This window comes from Aspergillus tubingensis (assembly GCF_013340325.1).
Source record: "Aspergillus tubingensis WU-2223L DNA, scaffold_3, whole genome shotgun sequence".
In the NCBI taxonomy this organism is placed as follows: Eukaryota; Fungi; Ascomycota; class Eurotiomycetes; order Eurotiales; family Aspergillaceae; genus Aspergillus; species Aspergillus tubingensis.
The window spans coordinates 805,913-830,158 of record NW_023336277.1 but is presented as its reverse complement, the minus strand read 5'-3'; the positions used below and the strand labels follow the sequence as shown (position 1 = coordinate 830,158).

The following is a 24,246-nucleotide window of genomic DNA, read 5'->3' as shown; positions in this document are numbered from 1 at the left end:
CGGCAAGGGTGATGCCGATCAGGGCGATTGGTGAGATTCTAATAATCAGCCGTCAGCAAATGGCTCTCCACCTCTGCTCAGTCAGCCTCCCCTAATGGGAGCTGGTGCCTGAGGCCACACACCCACGGCCAACCAGCGTGGGGGATCCAAACAAACCAGACGGGACTATATCCTGTCCAAGATGGCTTCGTGGGGACTACCCCAGCAGTCATATAGCTGGCCAAGATCCGACAGTGGTTGACGGGACACTTGTACCTTTCTAACATGCCCGGCAATTGAATTTCCAACCACTTAGTGACCCTGCCATTCAGTGCCCACCAGCTAAGTGCCCACCAGCTACAAGCCCTCGCAAGTCGAGTGCGTTCTTTACACTATACCAGTGGTTTTTATTTCAATCCCGGATCTTTAGAACCCCAGACTCGGCCAAAAATGCCTGTCTTCACAGAGTTTGCAGCATCCTCCCGTGAACTTCGTGTTCTTCCCTCCTTCGCGCCGCCCCTACCTCGCCTCAGCCCAAACGATCCTCGCGATGGAGTCCCAGAGAGATACGAAGTCGTCGTTGTCGGCGCTGGTCCTGCCGGGCTGATGCTCAATCTCCTTTTAGCCAGATATGGACTGAACGATACATCACTATTGTGCATTGATGCTAAACCGGGAACGCTTAAATCTGGCCAAGCCGACGGCCTCCAACCCAGGACACTCGAAGTTTTGAAAACCCTGGGGCTAGCGGACGAGATACTCACCGATGGATGTCACATGGAGGAAGTTGCATTCTGGAACCCTTCGCCCAACAAGGATGAGATCATTGAACGGACGGCGATAGTGCCTGATGTTGCCGTGCCGGCGCGCTTCCAGCACGAAGTCACAATCCACCAGGGTCGCATTGAGAGAATTCTGGAAACCGATCTCCTGCGGTACTCGAAAAGGGGAGTGCAGCGAGATACTAAACTCTTAGACGTGAAAATCGATGAGGATGGCGATTCAGAATTCCCCGTTGTGGCGGAGATCGAGACTGCTGGCCAACGACGGACGGTTCGATCGAAATATTTGGTTGGTGCGGATGGCGCCCATTCCGTGGTCCGTCGTTGTATGGGTCTGAGCTTGGTGGGCGAGTCGCTGGATCACATCTGGGGTGTTGTCGATCTTGTTGTCGATACCGATTTTCCTGATATCAGGAGACGCTGTGCGATCCATGCCCCGGCTACTTCAGTGATGGTGATTCCACGAGAGCGGATTGCGACCGGTGACTACTTGACCCGGTTGTATGTTCAGGTGCCAGACGAAGCCACCCCAGATGAGGACCAGAAGCCAGTAAATGAGTCCACACCAAAGGACGCTCGAGCTCGCAGGAGCCAGGTCACTCTCGACGGAATCTTTCATGCGGCGGCCGAAGCCTTCAAGCCGTACTATATCCGACCGAAAACGGACGGCGCCGTGGACTGGTGGGCGGCGTATCAGATTGGCCAGCGAGTGTCGAATCAATTCACAGTGAAAGATTCGAAGGGAGCTAATCGGGTTTTCATTGTAGGAGACGGTTCGTATATTCTTTCTGATTTGAGTGCTGCATGCTGACTCTCATTTGTGACAGCTTGCCATACTCATAGTCCCAAGGTACGCATCCGCTAAAAGATCGTGACGAGCTTCGGTATACTCATTCACTTATTTTAACAGGCAGGCCAAGGGATGAATGTCTCGATGATGGATTCCTACAACCTAGCGTGGAAGCTTGCATACGCAATAAACGGTCTTACTCCCGCCTCGACATCGCCAGGAAAGCCGGATGCTGTTCTGGATACATACCACACTGAGCGTCACACGATCGCCCAGGAGCTTATAGAGTTCGACCGTGCCTTTTCGTCCATGTTCTCTGGAAAGATCGGCGCAGCAGAGGACGGCGCAGGCGGCCTGACGCACGAGCAGTTCTTGCACGTGTTCAGTACTGGCAACGGGTTCACCAGTGGCTGTGGAATTGAATATCCTGAGAGTCCGGTCGTGCAGAAGGTGCAGGGTGCCAAAAAGAATCCAATTGAGGGAACTGACTATCTCTCTGGCATCCTTCGTCCGGGTCGGAGACTGCTGAACGTCAAATACCGTAGACATGCCGATGGGAACCGGCGGAACTTGCATGATGGTAAGTCCAGGTGTAGGAAAGCACGGAAAGCACTGAGACCTCAAAAGCCGATGGTAGCTAACAGGAGCAGATTTCTTGTCAACTGGTCGATTCCGTATTCTTTGTCTCACGTCATATGATCTGTTGTATCCGAAGGGTGTCTCTGCCCAGACATTGCGGACGATAGGGTCTGCAGTGCTGCCCCGGTTCCCTGCATCCGTGATTGAGCAGGTTGTGATCCATCCTCGTCTGTCTCGGGAGTTCACTTGGCGTGATTTACCAGCCGAGCTCAAGAGACACTCGGAGATGAGCTTTTACAGTGGCTACGAGATGGACGACGTGTACAAGATCTACGGTGTAGATGCTGCCCAGGGAGCTCTGGCTGTTGTTCGACCAGATGGATATGTGGGCACGGTAGCTGCATTGGACGACGTAAAACGGGTGGAGCAGTATCTCGAGCGGTGTTTAAGAACCGTCCAGACCGCGATATGATGCAGCGGTAACCGAATGTGCAAGGTCATCCTCTCTGGCGGAGACCCACAATCGGTGCTACCTAGAGTCTTATCGGGCACAAGGACATCGCTGCGATCAAAGAGGAGGCATTAGACTAGCAGGGACCGTGGGCGCATGGTGATGTGCTCTGCTTGGTCCAGGCCATCGGAGATCCGAACTGGTGCCTGACGGCCTTGTAACAGATGGTAGCGTCGATAGGTCAAATTGACAGCGCAACGAATCATGATTGGTAAATAGCATACATCGTCATTCATACATACATCAAGGTTGTCCTCAATGCATGGCCGCGAAAGCAGAGCATAGCCGGATAAAAATCCAGAACGGTATGAGTCAACTGTCTTGTCGGAGAATAGTAAGTGATCGGCAGCAACAAAGATAGTGACATGCAGGCGCCAACAGTGTAACACGATGGTGTATCGGACGTCCGCGTGCTGATCAGGCAGCTCAGCAGGGAATGCATCCCGTCAATCGCATCCTGCAGGCAAAGTTATCCATAATTGGCCAAAGTCTCAAAGAAAGGCGGCGGGGGCCGCCTCACGTGACCCACGTGACGTGCCGGACAGCCGACAGCCGAGCCTCCAGCCAGTCACGTTTTCCCATCACATTCCAGGCAATGCACGTTTGCAACGGTACACCTCCTCTGCAAGTTTTCTCGCTTCCCGTCAACGGACACGCAGTCATGGCCTCGTGCCAATCAAAATGACCCGAATGCAATGCTCACAGGTCGGATTGCCCGTTTCGATCATAATGACTCGGGCCATGCCGCTCCCGTGCACAAATCGTTGATAAGCGTGGAGCCGGGACGACTGGTGGACCAGCATCAAGCTTCACCTGCTGACCAATGATGGCTTCATCCAGTGCAAATTCTAGAAATTCGCCCCACATTCGGCGTTAACGGGGATTTTATCACCGTTTCAATAGCCATGGATCAGTCAGGATGATATAATTAACCGGGCTGCCCCAGGCCCAGGTTTCAGTTCTGTTTTTACGGTGTTCCTGTTTAAGTTTTGGCTTGGCTGGGAGCTGTAGATATAGTTCCCTTCTCTGCCTTTGGTCGAATTCTGTGGTTATGTCCAAAGAACATTCGTTTTCGGAAGCCGGGTCCACCAGGTCGAGGTCTACGTCGCTGTCTAGCTCAGATGATGGGTCTTTGTCGGGACGACCTTACCGACTGGGGACGTTGAGGACGCGGACAAGATCGAGGTCCAGACACAGTACCACACAGGTGGAAAGAGTACATTCCGGAAGGCATCTAGATGATCATTCTGTCTATCACAGCGATAATGAGCTGGATTTGGACTCATCGTCCGACGACCCGGGGGAGAAAAACGAGCCTGTCCTCGAAGTACGCGGGGGTGTGGTGAATGAGCGTGACCGCGATCTGGAAGCTGGAGCCCAGGCATCAGGCTTGGAGAAGTCACGGACTGCACGGTCAGACAAATCTAGAGCGGACCCTAAATTAGTATGTCTGATTTCTTTGCTGTATTTCTAGCGCTAACAGGATAGGTCACCTGGGATGGCCCCGATGATCCAGAGAACCCTAAGAACTGGCCAATGAAGAAAAAGTGGGCGGCAGTGGTGACAGTATCTTGCTTCACCTTCATCTCGCCCGTATCCTCCTCCATGGTGGCACCAGCCCTAAGTGCGATATCTGCAGAGTTCAACATCACGGACGAGGTCATCTCACAGCTCACTCTGTCCGTGTTCATTCTTGCTTACGCTGTCGGGCCGCTCTTCCTCGGACCGCTTTCCGAGATCTACGGTCGAGTGAAAGTTCTACAGTTAGCCAACCTCCTGTATCTCGTCTTCAACATCGGCTGCGGCGTATCACAGACCAAAGTACAAATGATCGTTTGTCGATTCTTCGCCGGATTAGGCGGTAGCGCTCCACTAGCAGTAAGCAACCCCTCACACAGTTCAACACACCCATCTAACAAACTAGATCGGTGGTGGTGTCCTCTCAGACTGCTTCAAGCCCGAACAGCGCGGCAAAAGCGTAGCCATCTACAGTCTCGCCCCCCTCCTCGGGCCAGCCGTCGGCCCCATTGCCGGCGGCTTTATCGCCGAAAACACGACCTGGCGCTGGGTATTTTACGCGACGTCCATTGCGGACGGCGTAATCCAAGTCGCCGGCCTCTTCTTCCTGCAAGAAACATACGCCCCCATAATCCTCAAGAAGCGCGCCAAGAAACTCCGCAAGGAAACCGCCGACACAAACTACCAAACCGAATTCGAGCGCCAGAACAAAACCTTCGGACAGGTCATGCGCGCCGCCCTCATCCGTCCCTTCCGCCTCCTCTCCACCCAACCCATCGTCCAAGCCCTAGCGGCCTACATGGCCTACATCTACGGCACCATGTACCTAGTTCTCTCGACCTTCCCCTCCCTCTGGACCAGCCCAGAATACTACAACGAATCCACCGGCATCGGCGGCCTAAACTACATCTCCTTAGGTCTGGGCTTCTGGCTCGGCTCACAGATCTGCGCCCCGCTAAACGATCGCATCTACCGCCGTCTCAAGGGTAAGAACAACGGCGTAGGGAAGCCCGAGTTCCGCGTCCCGCTGCTCTTCGTGGGCGCGTTCCTCATTCCCGCCGGCCTGTTCATCTACGGCTGGACAGCCCAGAAACACTGCCACTGGATCGCCCCGAACATCGGTGCGTGTCTGTACGGAATGGGCAATATCATCTCCTTCCAATGTCTGCAGACGTATATCGTCGACTCGTATACACGGTTCGCCGCCAGCGCATTAGCAGCAGTGGCGTGTATGCGCTCGCTCGCAGGATTTGGATTCCCACTGTTCGCACCGTATATGTATCAAGCGCTGGACTACGGATGGGGAAATAGTCTATTGGCATTTATCGCAATAGGGTTGGGAGTGCCGGCGCCGGTGTTTCTCTGGAAGTTTGGGGAGAAGTTAAGGAAGATGAGTACATATGCGGCTGGTTGATACTTAGTAAATCTACTACTGTATATGAAATAATTCTGTTCCAAAGTAGATAAAGTACTCTGGAGGGATTTTATCAAAGATTTAGTGTAAATATACTACTTTCTAATAATTAAAAGAAAGAATTAGAAATTATTAGAAACTATTTAATATAGTAAATATATTCGTTAGACAAGGCAAAAGCAGTTGAAGTAGTTTTTTATTAACTGGCAAAATAATTGCTAGGAATTTCTAATTCTCCTAAAGATTTTAAGGACTAATATATATTCTAAAATGAAAGGGATTAGGTCTATACCAATATAAAAATCCGGATTAGAAGCCCAACAAATCAGTATAAGAATTAGTATTAAAATAGGAGCTGGCGGCCGCATGCCACAGGTGTTGTACAACAAAATCATAGCTATTACATAGATCTAGAAAGGCCTAGATAATAGGCCTTCTTTATTTATAAATGAATACCTACTTTTTTAACCCTTTTTCTTTTACGAAAACTAATTTATATAGTTTCATCTTTATTACTAATTGCCTTAGTTTTTTAGAGGTATATTAATAGGTTTTTAAGATTGTATATAACACTGCCGCTTGATATATTAAATAGAATTTAACTATTGTCCAAAGCTACAATAACTAAAACAGTTCTGCCTTCTTATTCTACCAAGTTTCTTGTTGATATAGCTTTTTTAGTAGATTAGTAGGTAGTTGTTTGGCTTTTTCCTAAGTAGGGTGGAAGGAACGCGAAGTGGTGGCCGGGCCGCTTGTGTGGCCAGGCCGCATGTGGATTACATTATAGCTGTAGCTAGTTCGTATAATACAATCAATCAACAATATTTTGGATGGCTTCAGTTCCTTGGCCCTTGATGTAAATCCTCCAACAAATTTGTGCTAGCACACTTCGGCTGTTCTCCAGTATTAGCCTTCAAGGTCTTCGTCAAATCTTGTCAACCGTCGCTCACTCTCCTTTTTAAAGAACATTCTGGGTCACGAGAACAATACAGAATATGATTATGGTAGTTTTCAACTCGTATGGCAGCTAAAGAAACAAACAAGAGCGGTACTTCAAGAAGTCAAGAAGATACTGAGACACAAAAAGCACTATTCAGACATATCCAAATCTCTTGTTGACCTTTTTAGTGTTCCAATCTTGATTGGCCTTACATGTCTGGGATCGTTCCCTTCATAAGCGAGCCAGTCTCGATAAGCTCATAGTCAGGCAATTCAGCCAGCGACTCCTTAATGATAGCAATACCGCGTCGGAAGTCGCTTTTAGGGATATTTAAAGTGATCCCAAGTCTAACACAGTCACTGTCAGGATAGCTCAAAATACCTTTATATAATGCCAACATACCAAGACGCCGCGTGGTAAGCTTAGAATCATCAGAGCACTTGAAGTAAAAACCCAAATCAGGGCCACACTTCGTGCGAGGAGTTAACCTCACAACTTTACTCATGTCATTTGGGGGTATCGAAATCATTGCGAAGAGAGATTTCGAGACGTGTGCGATAGTATGAAATTGATAAAGTCAACGTCGAACAAACTGAGCAGGTATGGAAACGGCATCTCTCATATTCATACATAGCTTATTTGGCTCCATCCTAGCTCCAGATGGCAATCGTTACGCTGGCTCGAATCTATGATTCACGATTGCAATGGGCGAAGAGACCCGATAAGCGCGCAAAGCAGGGTCATTGGCTATCTTTGACTATTCAATGCTCCACAACTACCGGCTTATCCTCGGGTCCATTCAAGGTTTGTCTTTCAGTTTGCAATTTTACGACCGGCAGCGTCTTCTTCCCCCAAAAATCTGAAAATTCAAAGTAACATGTCCCACCTCGGCATCTAGGACAATAAAGGCGACTCTTGGTGGAATGCAGAATTGTTGAAAATCGATCAGGCTGCGGGGTAAATTTAAATCCTAAAGTAAAATCAGCACACCAACACCTATAATAACCCTCAAGTCATCCTGGTACGGTCAAAGCAGGGAATCGAAATTCCACTCATGATGCTGCTTTCTTGTGCCACATGCGCCCAGGATATCCTTTTGTCCATGTAGATCCCGTTGTGAGACACTGCAATCTTAGTTGTTTAGCTGTGTGGCTCACCTGATGTTCTTACAATCCTTAGTCAACTTTCTTGAATTGAAACGTTGACGTCAACAACTCAAACGACTCTGGGTACGTGCAACTTGCAACAGGAACTCCACAACAGAAATTGACATATACCTTAGAAACTACACAAATCTCTCATTGCCTGTGTTAACAAAAACATGCACTATGGATGCCAGCAGAAAGCTCGGGTCACCAGTGCCCCTTGTCATAGGCAGAAAACACCTCCCATCACCAAACATGTTCGACGTGCACAATTAAAAGACTAGTGGCTTTGCATATGAATGCAGAAACTGCAGACGAACCTGGACTTTCCGCCGTCGATGCCGCACCTAGTGCTCTCGAGTCATGGAGAGATACTAGCCCACCTGCTCGCAGAGATCTTTTCCTCGAAGCCGCTGAGCTTATGACAAGCCGACTGTCAAAACTGGGAAATGATATGATCCAGGTAACTAGGGCTCAATCAACGTGGGCTAATTTCAAGGTTGACAGTGCGTGGGAATGCTTTCTTGACTGCGCGAATAGAGTCATGACCACTGAAGGAAACATGCCAAGTCTAGCGAACTCCAGCCAGGTAAATATACAGCGTTATTTTGGAAATGGCACTATGGTTAGTTGTCAGCTATAAGCGAGATCCCCGAGGAAGAGAAGCTGATATTGATTTCACTACCTAGGAAAGCGCAGCTTCCGATCAGTAACTTATGCACTGGCCGCGGGAAGTACAGTGGTCCTTGAGGGGTCGGAGCTCTATCCACGCACATTATGGGCGATCTGGTCCATCTACAATGAATCTGGCTTTCCCTCCGGCCTGCTCAATTTCATTGCCTGCAGCCTTACCTCGGCGCCGACAACCCTCAAAGCTATCATAGAGCCCCCGGCAACTAATGTAACAACTTTTGCTGAAAGTAAGGCGATAGGTTGTGTGATCGCTCGGATTGCTGCGTCGTAATAAACTCCGTCCTCCTGGAGCTAGGTGGAAAGGCACCGGGTGTTGTTTGCAAGGTTGTGGACCTTGATTTGGCGGCACGAGAGCTTATACTTGGAGCTTTCAATAATGCTGGTCAAATTTGCATTTGCACTGAGCGGATTCTTGTTGTTCGGGTCGGTAGGAGTGAATTTGGGAAGAACTTGAAGGACTGGACAGGGAAGCTTTTTCATCGAGCAGCGATGCTGCTACGCTTATAGCTGAACAAGCCAGGCGAAGGAACTGTAATCTGGTATTGGATGCCCTTACAAAATGGCAAGAATTGTCTATTGTGGCTTCAAGAACGGGGAAAAAAAGGGGCTACACAGATTATACGCCCTGCTACTTTTTGCGATGCAAAGCCAAACATGGAGATGTACCAGGCAGAGTCCTTTGTGCCAACGGTGTCTCTGATTCAACTCGACGGCAAGGATGAGGCAGTGAAGATCGCAAATAAAATCTTCTCCTGCAATCTGAGACGGGCACTGCGCCTTGCAAGAATCATTAATTCCGGTGCTGTTCATACCAACAGCTTGAATACTCATAGTGAGTGCATTATGGAGGAGTAGTGGATGTAGGATGTTTGGAGGGAATCTAAACAAAAGGCTCAGAACAAAAGGTATTATTCATAATTGCCAGGAAGATGTGTGAACTTGAGCAGTCTTCGTGAGCACGGATTAAACAAAGCTTGTGAATCATATAAAGCCAAGTAGAAAAGACTTACGCATTAGCAACTGACGACAGAGTTTTAGATGCAAGAAAAGAAGATTTGTTGCACAGTCATGCCGCCAATGGGTATCTCCACATTTCCTTTCCTTGTCTTAATGTATATCGCATCTGGTTAACCGAACACCGATATGAGCATATTTGCAATAACACGGTTCTCACAAAGAACCATTCTGCAGATAGTATTTTCAATACACAGATGGCTGCATGGATGTCAGGGCGGTTGAAGTGGGTCCTGATTAAAGAGAAGATGAATACACCAATAACCAATAGTGTTCTACTCCGCGCTTATCGGAAAACCTCAAATTGGTCTTATCAACAACGCAACAGTAACTGGATGCCACATTTTACGCTATGGCAAACCCCGCATTTAGACGGGTTAATGTTGGGCTAAGTTGTGCTCATCACCCTATCAATCACCCAGATGAGGCCCCTGACCGTGCAGCTATCTCAGATATTAAGAACTTGGGGAAGCACCAGATAGGAAACTTGGTTGAGCTATATGACTCCTTTAGGAAACGCCATGATATCGGCCAAGTTCGTTCCGATTTTACTGGTATTTAAGATCATCCTTGTCTCCAGAAGGTAGGTATCTCAATACAAAGCCCGCAGAACTTTGCACCACTGCTTGACTGTCTTCCCGGAGTCCTCCCGTTCTCAAGATGACTGCTGTATACTTACCGGTTGCCGTGGCTTCTGTTGGAGGGGCCATGTATGGCATTGACTCAGGTGAGAGAGCACCCGATCCCATGCGTGGCCTGGTAGATATATATCATACGAAGCTTGCTTATATGCCTCTTGGTAGGCATTATCGCGACTATTATTGGCCAGGAAGCCTTTAATAAGTACATGTTCCCTCTACACGGTGAAGATACAGCCTTGACTGGTGAGTTCCACTGTTAAGCGTTGACCCTCTTCCTTTACTGACGCACTACAGGTGCTGTCGTGTCACTCTATAATACAGGACAGTGTGTTGGTACCTTCATCGGTGGCTGGGCTGCAGACCGCATTTCTCGCAAACGAGCCATGACCTTGGCCTGTGTCATAGCCATCTTAGGAATCACACTACAGACTGCATCAGTCCACGTGGGCATGTTCATTGTAGGCCGCTTTTTTACCGGCCTATCATCGGGCATGATCCTCCCCGTCGTCCCAACCTATATCTCAGAGATATCTAAGCCCCAGAATCGTGGTATTCTGGTTGGCTTTCAGGGTATGGGAATAGCGTTGGGTTTCATGGCTGCTAATTGGGTAGGATATGGAGGGTCTTATGCCAAGGGAGATCTATCTTGGCGTATTTCACTTGCCATGCAGTATCCATGCGCTGTTATCCTTTTGGTTGGCTCGTTATTTATCCCCTTTACGCCTCGATGGCTAGTGTCAAAAGGAAGAACTGAAGAAGCCCATACGGTGATACAGAAACTGCACGTTGGCGAGGGGTCGGAGTACATTAATCGAGAAATGGCTCAGATGCAGGAGCAATTTCTTCTTGAAGAAGCTGTCAAACCTGGTTCTTTTATGAAGGGGCTTGCGCAACTGCTTTCGAGGAAGTATATCAAACGGGTCGCACTCGCCTGCTTTGTTCAAGCTATAACGGAACTTGCGGGTGTCAGCGTCATTCAGAACTTCCAGTCTATGTAAGCACTCTACTTCACTGACTTGATCACATGTCATATTTAGGTACTGATATTTCCTAGCTTCTATGCCACCGTCGGCTTTACCGGTGAAAAGGCTTTGCTTATCAGTGGCATCTACGGCTTCATGGGAGTCATTGGGCAGTTGATAAGTCTCGCCTTTATAACTGGTAAGTGCATTCTTCCCAATCATTGATATGTCCATGCTAAAGGGCTTCAGACAAGTGGAAGCGTACAACAAGACTTTGGGTAGGATGCGCAACTCTCGCCACAAACCTCGCAATATGTATGGCCCTATCCGCTCAATTCGGAGACGGGACCAACCTCGCAGCTTCCAGAGCCGCAATTGCCTTTATCTTCATCTACTCCTGCGCGTTTTCCGTGTTCTTCAATTCTACTGTCTACGTTGTCGCTGCTGAGCTTCTGCCTACTTCCGTGCGCTCTAAAGGCGTAGCACTCTCGACATTCTGCACTAGTGTTACTGCAATTGTGATGACACAGGTCGCACCGTCTGCGCTGGATAGAATTGGCTGGAAGTTCTACTCTGTCTTTATCGCAACGAACTGTCTTGGGTTGTGCATCTTCAAGTTCTTCCTACCTGAGACACAGGGCCTCAGCCTCGAGGAAGTCGGAATTATTTTTGGAGATGAGCCGCCAACGAAAACGGATGAAGTGGATGCCCACAAGGTGAGATCCATTGATGCAGAGCGTAAGCAGGTATAGCTGGCCATATCAGGTCTAAGAGATCACGTGATTTGTATATAACAGTGATGTGATAAGGCATGGGATGACCGAGGTCTCACAGGAAGTAGGGTTAGGCTTCAATACTTTTTGGGGGCCCGAGTCAGTACCACCGCCCGATCCACGGTGACGCAATGCGTCCATATCCGACATGCTTACTAATAAGCTTCATTATTGCTTCTGTAAATGGTCTGGCATCATGTGTGCAGGCAGTGTTCCACATGACCCAAAAAAAGCTGACTTGAACTGTGTTCACCATAAGATTGGGTCACTACTACTTATATATCAAGATAGAAATACAATAATTCACAGCCTCAATCGAACAAACAATCATCCATAATTACACACACCCTCTTCATCCATGAAACGAAAAAGAAAGGAGAAAGCAAGACAAGGTGGGAAGATGAGAAGATGGGAAAGGGATAATAAAAAAACAAAACGACAAGGACGTGATTCGAACACGCGCACCCGAAGGTATAAGATATCGTCTGTTGGATAAGAAACAATCACCGTATTTCAGGTAATCATCCCAAAAGCCAGATTCAAGTCTTACGTCTTAAACCACTCGACCACCTTGCCGTTGTTCATTGCAGTTTTGTTTCAGCGGGGGTTTTGGCCACTATCGAGTGGAGTTGGGGGTATTATTAGTCAGCATCATTCATCCATTTGTGAATAGTTAGCTTTAATTAATTGAATGATTGGTTAAGTATTGATTGCAGTGTGGTTTAGTGAATTATTGAAATCAATTTAAGATATAAATTAGAAGAGAGTGGAGATAATATATTCTGTGTATTTTCGTGGAGTTTTCTGGGACAGGTAAGTTGATTGTAGACGGAATGGAATGTCCGTTTGGAGTTTATAGTTCAGCTTAGTATCTTTTTTTTTTTTTTTTACTTGGATGCAATGTCATACATACACTCAGGAATAGTCAAAAGTTAGCTTCTCTCATTGATTAATGGATATCTTATAGACGCCAACAGCGTGTATGGCAGTGAAAGAGTACTTATGCGTATAGTAACGATTAATAGTCGTTGACTGAATCAACTCTGATGATTATGTACCTGCAGAGAAGGAAGAAAAAAAAAAAAAAAAAAAAAATTCGGTACGTACACCCTCTTCGTCTATGGTAAATAAGTAGCTTGATGGTTCATAGAAGATGCGGTGGTTTGATGAGGGCTCTTTCTTACTGGGAAAAAAAAGCCATTGGTAGTAAGTTTTGCACGGCTAGTATTTACAATCATGTAGATGCTGAGTGGCATGTTGTATAAGTTAGCAAAATGATAATTTGTTCTTATAGATGTAACTGGAAGTACGGTTATGCTACCTCCGGACTTTGGGTGGATTATTATATCATCCCATGGGAATAGTAGGCTTAGTGGGGTAACTAATTTATGTCGCGAGCCACTTCTACATCTGCCGATGGATCGACGCACAGTATCACATTCATTAATGGTGGTCGCTCAGTGATATGGAGTTTCATTATAGCCATATATCACCGGGATACAGGCGTCATCTTATGCAAGCATTCTGATCGCACCATTAAGTCTGTATGCATTCACTTCACCCAACACCCCTCAATTCCGACCATCCACCAAACAGCCCATACACTCCTTAATCTCCTCCCCACCCCACACCCAATCCCTCTCCAACAACTTCTCCGGGTCCGGATCCCTCAAAAACGCCTCCTGAAAAGTTATCACAAAAGGCCCACCCAGCACCTCTACCACCCCCTCCTTCTTCCTCTTCACCTCAACCCGACGATCCAACTTCGGTCCCTCCTCACCCATCACCCACTTCTCAATCCCCAACTCCTCCCTCCCAACATCCATCAACACCACCGCCCTCACATCCCCCTTACTCCACTCAAGCCACAACCTCGCCTCCCCCCTCAAATACTCCAATCCCTCCGGCCAGCCCACATGAAACACCAAACTAGGCCAGGTCCTCGCCCGTCCAGGGGGTAAGTCACGCGGCCGCCAACTCAAATCCGGCTCCTTCACAGCATCTCCTTCGGCGACGGTCGTAGCACCGAGTGGCCTGAGGGCAAATTTATCCAAAGTATATCTGAACATCAGGAAGTCGTTATCGAAGAGCCCCTTGGCTAGTTCTTGTCGATGAGGGCCGCCCTTCATGATTAGCGTGCGGGAGGGGTAGTCGTAGGTGATTCGGGCCTTTGTTAGGAGGAATTGGTCTTGGTCTAGGTATTGGGTGATGAGGGTTGGTGGGACGTTGGTGAAGTGGAGGTAGGGCGTTTGGTTGGGGTCGGTCTTGTAGTAGAGGCGGCGTATGAGGGTTGGGCGGGTGTAGGGGTAGGTGGTGCAGAGGGAGCTTGGGGGGATGTTTGGGAGAAAGTTCTGGGAGGACATTTTGGAGGGTGGTGTGTATAGATGTATAGTGGATGGATTGTGATTCGGCGTTGTGTGATGGATGTTAGCAGTATGTTCCTTGCTGGCTGGGGTTAGTTATAGTTCACTGCAATGTCATGGCGGGTCATAGATGGAAGGGGGTTCCGGTGAAGGTTGCAACATGTCGAGGTTTCTTCTGACTAGAATTGCATAAAGTTATACTGACCTGACCAGCTTGGGATAGTTCGTGGGAATAGTTGAGTAAGATGCAGTCGAGGGAGAGGATGGTTCTTGGGATATTCAGTCAAGAAGAGATGATGATGCTGAGAAAACAGGCACAATGATCAGGTGACGAGCATATCTGTAAAACAGGCAGAGACTAATGAAATAGATAAAATTTAACATTGCTTCCAGCAACTCTTACTTATCCAATAAATCATCTCAGTACTCAATCTACGGACCGCTCACTCCATCTTTAACTCCAGTATCAGAAGTGATAAAACGAGCGACTAAGTTAATATTATTTCCTCGCTATCCTACATCTGCAACAACCAAGTACAAACAACACCTCACAATCAACTCATACAATTCAAAACTTAAGCAGAAGCACTGGGGGCGGCGCCGCCGCTAGGGGCAGAGCCACCGCCACCGCCCATACCAGAGCTGGACGAGTCGTTCTCGACTCCACCATCAGCAGTGTACTCCGCAGCAGGAGTGATCTCGCTGTTCTCAGAGACGTCGATACCAAGGGAGATCCATCCGAAGACACCGTCGCTCACATCATCACCGAGGAGGACATACTCGACGAAGGGGTCAATGGTGTCGGCCTCCTCAGAGAGGATGCTGTCATCAGCGTTCTCGGTGAGCTCCTGGGTGTTGGTGCTGTAGGGGCTGGTGGCCTCGACCTTGGTGATCAGGTCCTGGTCGAAGAAGAGCTGGCCGACGTAGTTGGCGTGGGAGGTGTAGAGACCGGAGATGGTGTTGTTGGGGAGAGCAGTAGTCTCGTTGGGGGAGTGGGAGAGAACTGTTGTTGAGTTAGTTATTGATAATTTTCTCAGAGGGATGGGACGTACCGTGGATGTGAGTAGCACGGCTGGTGTAGTGGCCGGGGAAGATGGAGTTGAACTGCACGACACCATCAGAGTCGGTCTGCTGGATACCGCGGAGGAAAGTGGCGTCCAGGTTGGAGGTGTCGCTGGAGTCACCGTTGCCGGAGGCAGCCACGCCAGAGTAGACACCCTATACATATAATCAGTATTGCACGACGCAGAGAGATGAGGTCAGTGGTAAGTGGCTTACAGTAGCGTTGCAGTGCCAGATGTCAATGTAGATTTCGGGGACGGGCTCGCAGGTGCTGGTGTCAATGAGCTGGATGTCCAGGTAGAGAGGCACACCCTCCTGGGTCTCGGTGATGTCGTTGCGGATGAGCTCGCCAGTCACATCTGGTCTGGTTAGCTACATAAATGCCTTTGGAGAAAAGATGGTCATACAGTAAGGACCCTGGGTGACATCCGGGCCAAGAACGCAAGTGGCGTTGGAGGCAAAGAGGACGTTGGGATCAGTCTCGGGGCTCACGTTCAGAGACGAGTGGTGGGTGGTGTTAAGGATGGTGTCGAGGTCGCGAGCCTTGAGAAGGGGAGCGTCTGTATCTTAATTAGCCTAGATCAATCTTGACCGGTAAGGTGAGGATCATACGGGTCTGCAGGCCCCTCTTCTGGCGAATGGCATTCACAGCGTTCTCGCGACGAGCAATGCTCTGCTTCTCAAGGCCGCGGGCCTTGAGCTTCGCAGAGCAGTCGCTCAGACTACGAGGAGCACGCTTCATAAAGGCAGCGCGCTCAGCAGCTTCGGCACGGATATCGTGGCCGGGATGAGCAGAGACGACGCTGGCAAGGCCAGCCAGGCCGGTAAGGAGCGTGTTAAGCTGGACCATCTTGATGGATATCAACTGAAATGAGGGAAGAGATTGAAGGTAGAAAATGAGCGGTGATGAGGATGTTGTTGGATGCTAATGAGATCTATCCCCGGGGCAGGTCGCTTTATATCTTTTTTCCAGAACATCATGCCCGTCAAGACGATGCTATCCAGCTGACGCAACCAAGAGACCAGACTGCCAAATGAAACGCCGGCAATTGTTCAGCTGTCGCCAAGGGCTTGGATGGCTTCGAATTGCTTCATCGTGCTGGGGCCAGACCTTTGGTAGGTAGGGCACGATCCCCCATGACGACGCGGCCCGACATCCACATGTGGAGAAGGGGTTGCTAAATTATGGCTAAGTTGTGACAGGCTTATGCATAAATGGGCGTCTTTTCAGGTCCGCAGCGTTTTCGGTTTAGCTCAGGGTAGTCCAGGGTAACCCATCTCGATAATTGGGACCTGTATGGGTCTTGAGAAGCTTCTAGCTTCGCTAGCTAGATGTCTCCAACCAGAAGGGTAGCCATGGAAGTTGAAATCTAGTCACCATAGTATCTCATACCTACCAGCAAAAGCAGGTCAGCCTTTTTATTCAGAACGTATCCCTCCAGTCCAGTCATTCCAAGATTCTGAAAAGAGAACAACGAATACCTCGGCCAGTCATCAGTCAACAGCAAAGTATGCTCCAACAGGATCTAACTCCAACACCCTCGCTACCGAGCCACGATCCAAGTTGATCGTCGTCTCCACCAAGTGGATGTGCCGCTTAATCATCCAGTTTGAGGAAGCTTGGCACCACCGGCAATTGAATGTCCCAAATATCCGAAGCTTGTCGTCCTGTTAATCAATCTCCTTGCTGCAAAGACTGTCCACAGGGTGCTTAATGATCCGGATGCCGCCGGACTTGGCAACCAGGAGCAAACAAGGAGCTGTCGACACACATGCAGTTTCACGGCCCGAGGACCTCGAAAGGCTATTATTGGCCGAATCAATCAGTATCGGGCCATTCCATGCATCGGTCACGCCAATTATCCGTGATCTGAATGGAGAGAATCCGGAGGACTGTGGCGCGGACTGACAGGGCCGAAGTTGAACCGTTCGAGGAATAATTTCCTTCCACAAGCAAAGCAGATGGCCGTGCGTAGATCAACAGCATAGTCAACGCGGATCAAAGACCATGCCCTATCATGTAAAACCCAAGATTAGCACACCTCCAGCACAGAGCCTTGCAGCCAATGCCAGTATGAACGTCGTCATCTAGCATCGTACCCTTATCACAGCCTCCCATCAAGGGCACGAAATGGAGACAGCCAGCACGTAATCCCTTGACCCGCTCAGGCGACAAGGTAAGCTATCCATCTAGGACCCAGGACCCTCTAATCGAAGGGAAAAATTAGACAGGGACGTAAACAGAAGAGGAAGACCCCCAAAATCAGGGACAAACACCCTGTCACGTAAGCGGGTTGCCCTGCAAGGCCGTGGGGGGCGTCACGCATATCCACATCATTAGGAATAGGCTCATCACGCACAAACAGCCGGCGGCTTGGCAAACACACACACTGAGTAAACAATGAGAGGTGATTCGTGGAGCCGAAGAAATGCGTTGCGAAGCATTGCAACGGGCGGAGAGAAAGTGAGAGAAGATCGGCGGCGGGTGTACGTAGGTATACGTAGGCCCTCCGCCGCGGCGTGGCTTGGCAGAGCGGAACCACGCCTGATCTAATTCGGCACGGCGGATGCATTCTACTACTTTTACTGTAGATAGTTATTATTGTACTTGTGACTAAGTAGACCCTTTTGTAACGTTGGTTGTAGTTGTAGATATAGTAAAGCAGCCTTTTTTACCTTAGTTACTAGAAGCATTTACGACAAACCAACTCCACACCTCGTCAAAATATACTCCTACATTGAGCATAAGCATTTTTATGCTCCTAATGAGATGATTACGACTTCACATCGGGACCCATCGGGAACTTCTCTCGATCTAGATAACTCACAGGGATATGATGACGATGCATCGAATCCACTACTTGTACTGTGTAGATGGTTGGGTAGCTATTGATTTTCCTCGACGTATGGATGGCCCTAGTGATTTGTGTCTGCCTACTCTAGTCTACTACTATACAAGATCGACATTCAACCCATATTTCGGCGATATGAATAAACTTTAATATGGATTGAAAATAATTAGATTTAGAGTGATTGATAAGGAAAGCAAAAGCGCGATCAAAAATAGGTGGGGGAGTCCCACCTAGAAAAAAACGGATGGGCCAAAAAACGACAACAGACGGGTTCGAACCGCCGCCTCCGAAGAGAATAGATTTCAAGTCTATCGCCTTAGACCACTCGGCCATGTTGTCTTAGTAAGTTCACTGTCTTAATGGACTATAAGGGTGCTTCGACAAGCCACATGATTAGAATCAGGGACACAACAATCCCCACTTCCTGTCGCACCAGCCAATTTTTACTGCGACATGCTCCTGGCGGGACTGATAATGTGGTTTCCGCGGTAAAAAGTTTCTGATAGCTTTTTCTCCTCTTAGCGAGGCGTTGAGGATTCCAAATTGCCTGGAATTGTTACATGAGTTCTACCCTCCAAACCGTACGAGAAGACAAGGAGAGGAATAAGTCACAAAGATACGAAATATTGGTATCATGCGTCATTACTTAGCTATCACTAACGTAAAGTAAACAGAAATAAGCAAAATAGATTAATCATAGTAACCGAGCATACCCTTCTGTATGCAGACCCACCAACTCGTCGTCAGCAGCAAACCACTGTCGAAACTGACATCCCGTCCCTCACACCTCCTGGTGAACCGCAGTAGCCTTTTCGGCCACAGCATTCGCAGTAAGACCCATCTCGGCCGTGAAGGTGCCATGCGGTCTCCACTTGGCCGAGGTACGAGGCGTGGTCTCTTCCATCATCTTGTCCACCTGCTCAAGAGTGAGACCCTTGGTCTCCGGGATGAGGAAGTATGTGTAGACAAAAGCGCAGGCGCACAGTGAGCCCCAGATGAAGAATACCTTGGCCTTGAGGTCACCCTTATCCTTGTCGACCATGTAGGGGGTAATGACGGCGATGATCTGACTGGTCAGCAGGTTTCGTCAATTGGGGAGCAAGTCACTTACGCAATTCCACAGCCAGTTTGAAGCCGTCGACAGAGCCACACCACGCGACCGAATAGGCAGGGGGAAAATCTCGCCAATCACGACCCAGGCACCCGGGCCCCACGTACTAGCGAAGAAGAAGATGTAAATGCAGATGAAGGAAATTTCTGCGCTGACAGCGTGCTTGTTGCTGCCGTCCACGGTGCCGACGATAGCGACAATGAACTGGCAGATGACCATGCCAAGTGCTCCCCACAAAAGGAGCGAACGGCGGCCAAACTTCTCAATTGTGTAGAAGGAGACGGGGGTCGAGCAGACGTTGACGATAGTGGTAATCATGCTGATGAGGAAGGGGTCATCAATGGTTCCCAGCTATACTCTGTCAGCGCATCATCTCGGGTACAGATCGATCTCACTCACCGACTGGAAGAAGGTCGTTCCAAAGTAGAAGACAAAGTTGACACCGGTCCACCTGAAGGACAGTAAGTATCTCTCTTCACATATTGTGTGTGGGTGTGGCAAGGTTGTGACTTACTGTTGCATCATTTGCAGGGAAGTACCCAGGACTGTCCGACGAAGGTTGCTGTTGGGAGAGAACAGACTGCCGCGGAAGCAGTTCATCCAGCTGACGAAGTATCCACCTTCCGGGATCACCTGCATCTCGTACTCATGGTTTGCCACGATCTCAGCCAGCTCATCCTTGATATAGTCCGAGTCTTGGGGCTGGCCACGAACGCGGGCAAGGACCTCCGCAGCCTTGGCCAGGTTACCCTTGCGAACAAAGTAACGAGGGGACTCGGGCAGGCAGAGCAGACCACCTCCCAAGATGATAGCCCAGGCGAGCTGAAGGCCGATTGGAATACGGTAGGAGCCCGAGTCGAGACGGTTCTCAGTACCGTAGTCGACGCATGAGGCCAGCATGAGCCCGATAGTGATGCAGAACTGGTACCCTGAGACAATAGCACCGCGAACCTTGCGAGGTGCAATCTCAGACATGTACAGGATGATAATGGCGGAGACAAAGCCCACACCGAATCCCGCGACCAGACGCCCGGCAACTAGCAGACCCAAGGAGGTCGAAGCGGTCTGCAGGACAACACCAACGACGAAGACCACACAACCACTGACAATGGTAGTGCGACGACCAAACCAGTCTGCCAAGTCACCCGCAATGAGGGCACCAAAGAAGGTTCCAGCCGAGAGGATCGACGTGATCAACGATTTTTTCCAGGACGGGAGGACGAAGGAATCTGTGGGGGTAGTGTTATAGTCCTAATAGAAGTCAGTCCCCTCTTAACTTATTAGTTGTTGCGATGACGCTACATACCAAGCCCTCAAACTCCTCGATGAAGTATCTCATCCCCATGACACCGCTGATATAACCCGAGTCATAACCGAAGAAGATACCACCAAAAGCCGCAAAGGCACACATCAAGTAAGTCTTGAGGGTGACTGGGGCCTCGACGCGCGAGGCGTCCACGAAGCCATCAGCCATGGCTACTGAGGATAGACTGTGTGATGGTCCGCACAGTGAAAGAAAGTGACAAGAAGAAGGGTGGGCAGAAGCCTATATGGCAGCAATGAGAGAAAGGTAGCGGCGTTCACACGAAGACCGGGGGATATGAGGGAAGGTGACGGAGAAAAGGAAGAGGGGAAGCACCGAGAAACAAGACAAGAAAAACCGAGATCAGGGGTATTGGTCGGTTTTATAATCCTGTGCGAGGGTCCAAGTTGCATCATGCTCAGCTCACTGCTGGACTCGCGACTTCCCGTTGAGAATCGGGCCAGCATCGGTTCCGGGGAATGCCCATGGGGTTCTCCAGCTTTGGCCACCGTGCCGTCTGTCCAGTTTGGCCACCGGCCGTGACTCGTTGGGCTGCAGGACGGCGATTGCTGTGGAGCGGTATTCACTGCAGTCGACCGATGGCATGCACAGGACCCAGAAGCCGAAATTACCACCAGTCTTGATTCGGATGGCTGGCTTCGAGGTGAATGCCTCTCATCCTGCCTGCATGTCCAATCATCAGGCTGAGGTAATTTCCCGGAGAGTTAGGTTTTACCAACAGGGGAAAGTTCTGTACGACCCCAGACCTGGTTTCCCCAGGTTGACCGTAAGAAATGTACCCACAGGGGGGGGCAACGGTTTACGGGGGAGTCCAGATTCAACCCAGCACGAGTCACTGCTATACTCCATAGAAGGTATAGTAAGTCTGCAAGTCAAGCTAGTATAGTACGACTTGTTGACAGGATTTAGTTGCCAACAGCCAAACAGAAACTCGGTCCAGGCCGGCAAACCCCGTCTGGCTCTGGCATTCACTCTGATTGGCGGGGTTTCACAGGGGTCGGAAAATTGAACCTACCACGTGCTGCGCAGAGGAAGGATTCCCCACAATCAAGTGCCAGTCTAGCCGGATCTGCTTAGTGCTGTCATTTTGGGTTTCCGATCACGAGATGAGCTTCTTGGACCCTGGTCAACCTTCACAGTTCACACAGACTACTGACAGAGCACTCCTGCCCTATCAGGGCAACCTAGTAAGCATCTTTCTTTGACCCTGACATGTCACCCTCATTGTTCTCGACTCCCCAGTTCACGATTCCCAGAAATTATCAGTCGCCATGTTAAGCTCCAATGTAACCTTTCCGACAATGGTCCATGACCGTAGCTAATCACGAGCCATCCCCTCCAGAACACCTGGTAGCGAGAACAGACGGCCGCGACGCCACCACGACTATTGAAGGTTGCCCAGCCCGCTGAGTCGGAAGGTAACTGGTCTCCTGTCCGGATCCAGGTCTTGGTCCGAAGTGGCCCTCCGTCCGCGGGATTCTTTGTTGGGTCAGTATCCCAGCTGGAGGAACAGCCTCGGACCTGACCGAAAGGCTCTTTCAGCTTCACACGTGGTTTATTTTCTTTTTCTTCTCCTGGAGTGGCCTATCCGGGTGACTTGCCTCCTCCAATGGGTCTATTTCGGCCCTGTCTGGCTTGTTCTAGGGTAGGAGAATGTCTTCGCCATCTCAAATCAGCGTGTCATGCCAAGAGGCTTGGCGACCACGACGTCTCGTCCCGCCAGTGCAGACGCCATCCAGAAAAATTCAACTTTAGCCGAGAGTGTGTCAATACGAGATGCAATCAATTATACTACCCGTGCTATACGCATCGTAAGTTGGGTGCGCTAGAAGCGAGAGGCCATGGATATCAAGACATCATGACAAGAATTGCCTCAAACCATACTAACTACCATGGATCAATGACCCGGTGAGCATTTTCGGTCATCTAGACTACTATTAAATACACAGCTTCCGCTTGCCACGAATGAGAAAGGAGTATGTCCGAAAGACGTCTCAAGTGCAGTCACACTGCAAGGGTCTGTCATGTCGGTGTTACAGGCTACTGGGACGGATCCCGGTCATGTGAGGTGGTATCGGTGAGAAGTGAGATCCATCTATTTTCTGGGAATAAAAAGCAACCACTACAACAGTTTACCTCCTTTGATACGGACTGTATCACCACACATCTATTCAAGTGGATACCGTATGATCGGTGGTGAATAGTAGCCTTATGGTGATCTTGCAGTAGCATGGCGGGAATTCATCCGCTACTATTTATCTATCCATTCTATTTAACTCCTGTCAAATTATTTATCTTAGCTACTAATACACAGAATTTATCGATTAACTATATTATCATAACTTATTCTCTTAATACACTTCTTCACCCAAATTGATTTCCTTCTCCCCTAACATCACCTAACTACTAAAGTTACCAACACTGCGGGGTAATAAGTAAGGCATCACCCACATGGCCCCCTTCCTCCGCGTGGTCAGGCATCCTGTCTGTCAGCTCCCGACCAACAACCAACTTACTCACTACTAAGAATGTGGGGTACTCTTAATCCAGCCAAGCTTTGCAAATACCAACACTACAGCATACATTGATATTAGAACTACAATCAGCAAAACAAGGACATATATTCAGCTCCGACACCCATAATACCAAAGCGCTTAACACCATCTACTGCTACTAAGCTCAAGTAAGCATAAGCATAAGCCTAAGCATAACCATCATCCTCTCCCTTATCAGGATAATCATCAACCACCCATTCCACAAGAAAGGTAACACAACATGTAGGTAACTACTATCCCCTCAGCTCACTCACAAATACAAATACAGATTGAATGACTTACGTACGCACATAGTAAGCACAGCCTACACACTGTCCATAAAAGATAGAGAATTAACCAACCAGAACAGCACATCATATGCATGTAGTACTTATGTGGCAAGTTGATGGCTGCAACATTCCTTAAGGGGTATATATATAATATGTAGCAAGGCAGTGAGTGAGTGCCCTGCCCCTCATCGGGTATAATTACATTTATTACTGGCCTATCATCTGGATGTTCAAATGATAAGTAGAAGCATTACGTTTAGGAAACTGATTGGTTTATATATTAAAATAATTCATCATTCGCTATGCAATATCTCCAATCATACAAAATCACTGTATCTCTTAATACTGGTTACCTCCCCATATCTCCCGTTCTCGGTGCTAGATACTGATGATGTATCTAAGGTCCCTATGATACCACACCACGTCAGCCCAAATCCACAGAACCAACATTCCACCACAATGAAGTAAAATGTTGGGGGGGATACATACCTTAAACACCAACTCCCCATTCTCATTAGCAATCTTATCCGCCAGATACAATCCCTGCAACTCTCTGTATCCGCCATCCCGCTTCCTCAAGTACGCCGTCAACTTGGGACCGCGGCCAGTGTTCTCGAGCTGAATGTCATTGGCGGTTTCGGTGAAGTTGGAGCCGCCCCAGATGAACCAGCCTATACAAATCAAATTATTAACAGTCAGTATCAATACCATGTATTCGCTACCTAACATTCGAAAGAAAACAAGAGGGGAAAAAAGGGGGGTGAAAGGGATCATACCATCCGTATTTCCAATATGTCTATCAAGACGGATCTTGCGAGCGACATACTCGCCATTCGCACGACGCACCTCAGCGTGCAGGAAAGTAGCACCGGGCTCGTGGATGAGGTGGATGTTTTGGCAGCTGTTGTGGAAGGACATTTTCGTAGGTATATTTTTCTTTGAGAAAGAAAGGGGGTGAGGTGAGATGGG

The 24,246-nt window shown here is 48.9% G+C and overlaps 8 protein-coding genes and 2 non-coding genes across 10 annotated transcripts; 4 read left to right on the top strand and 6 right to left on the bottom strand.

Moving 5' to 3' along the window:
• Positions 1–429: 429 nt before the first annotated feature.
• On the top strand, positions 430–2,602 carry AtWU_01487 (putative phenol monooxygenase; the record flags this gene model as incomplete). The annotated part of the gene is made up of 4 exons (XM_035496601.1): positions 430–1,534; positions 1,589–1,611; positions 1,672–2,131; positions 2,202–2,602. 4 exons carry the CDS (start codon positions 430–432, stop codon positions 2,600–2,602), a joined length of 1,989 nt encoding a protein of 662 aa, XP_035352494.1.
• A 1,090-nt stretch (positions 2,603–3,692) lies between these two features.
• AtWU_01486 (MFS transporter) lies at positions 3,693–5,573 on the top strand (the record flags this gene model as incomplete). The annotated part of the gene is made up of 3 exons (XM_035496600.1): positions 3,693–4,085; positions 4,130–4,519; positions 4,566–5,573. 3 exons carry the CDS (start codon positions 3,693–3,695, stop codon positions 5,571–5,573), a joined length of 1,791 nt encoding a protein of 596 aa, XP_035352493.1.
• A 2,380-nt stretch (positions 5,574–7,953) lies between these two features.
• On the top strand, positions 7,954–9,206 carry AtWU_01485 (vanillin dehydrogenase; the record flags this gene model as incomplete). Its single annotated transcript, XM_035496599.1, has 4 exons — positions 7,954–8,164; positions 8,348–8,578; positions 8,647–8,778; positions 8,872–9,206. The coding sequence occupies 4 exons, from the start codon at positions 7,954–7,956 to the stop codon at positions 9,204–9,206; spliced, it is 909 nt and encodes a 302-aa protein (XP_035352492.1).
• An 819-nt stretch (positions 9,207–10,025) lies between these two features.
• AtWU_01484 (putative hexose carrier protein) lies at positions 10,026–11,720 on the top strand (the record flags this gene model as incomplete). The annotated part of the gene is made up of 5 exons (XM_035496598.1): positions 10,026–10,092; positions 10,169–10,249; positions 10,301–11,000; positions 11,061–11,167; positions 11,218–11,720. The coding sequence occupies 5 exons, from the start codon at positions 10,026–10,028 to the stop codon at positions 11,718–11,720; spliced, it is 1,458 nt and encodes a 485-aa protein (XP_035352491.1).
• A 457-nt stretch (positions 11,721–12,177) lies between these two features.
• Positions 12,178–12,317, bottom strand: AtWU_t34. The gene is made up of 2 exons: positions 12,280–12,317; positions 12,178–12,221 (listed from the first exon to the last, which is right to left on the bottom strand). It is a non-coding gene; the product is annotated as a tRNA-Ser (tRNA).
• A 995-nt stretch (positions 12,318–13,312) lies between these two features.
• On the bottom strand, positions 13,313–14,104 carry AtWU_01483 (short chain dehydrogenase family protein; the record flags this gene model as incomplete). The annotated part of the gene is made up of 1 exon (XM_035496597.1): positions 13,313–14,104. One exon carries the CDS (start codon positions 14,102–14,104, stop codon positions 13,313–13,315), a length of 792 nt encoding a protein of 263 aa, XP_035352490.1.
• Positions 14,105–14,679: 575 nt separating this feature from the next.
• AtWU_01482 (intradiol ring-cleavage dioxygenase) lies at positions 14,680–16,016 on the bottom strand (the record flags this gene model as incomplete). The annotated part of the gene is made up of 5 exons (XM_035496596.1): positions 14,680–15,107; positions 15,157–15,322; positions 15,383–15,525; positions 15,574–15,726; positions 15,779–16,016. The coding sequence occupies 5 exons, from the start codon at positions 16,014–16,016 to the stop codon at positions 14,680–14,682; spliced, it is 1,128 nt and encodes a 375-aa protein (XP_035352489.1).
• Positions 16,017–18,275: 2,259 nt separating this feature from the next.
• Positions 18,276–18,357, bottom strand: AtWU_t33. The gene has a single exon. It is a non-coding gene; the product is annotated as a tRNA-Ser (tRNA).
• Positions 18,358–18,799: 442 nt separating this feature from the next.
• On the bottom strand, positions 18,800–20,603 carry AtWU_01481 (sugar porter family MFS transporter; the record flags this gene model as incomplete). Its single annotated transcript, XM_035496595.1, has 5 exons — positions 18,800–19,084; positions 19,130–19,480; positions 19,529–19,580; positions 19,644–20,380; positions 20,436–20,603. 5 exons carry the CDS (start codon positions 20,601–20,603, stop codon positions 18,800–18,802), a joined length of 1,593 nt encoding a protein of 530 aa, XP_035352488.1.
• Positions 20,604–23,674: 3,071 nt separating this feature from the next.
• Positions 23,675–24,195, bottom strand: AtWU_01480 (CVNH domain-containing protein; the record flags this gene model as incomplete). The annotated part of the gene is made up of 3 exons (XM_035496594.1): positions 23,675–23,683; positions 23,767–23,948; positions 24,054–24,195. 3 exons carry the CDS (start codon positions 24,193–24,195, stop codon positions 23,675–23,677), a joined length of 333 nt encoding a protein of 110 aa, XP_035352487.1.
• Positions 24,196–24,246: the final 51 nt, after the last annotated feature.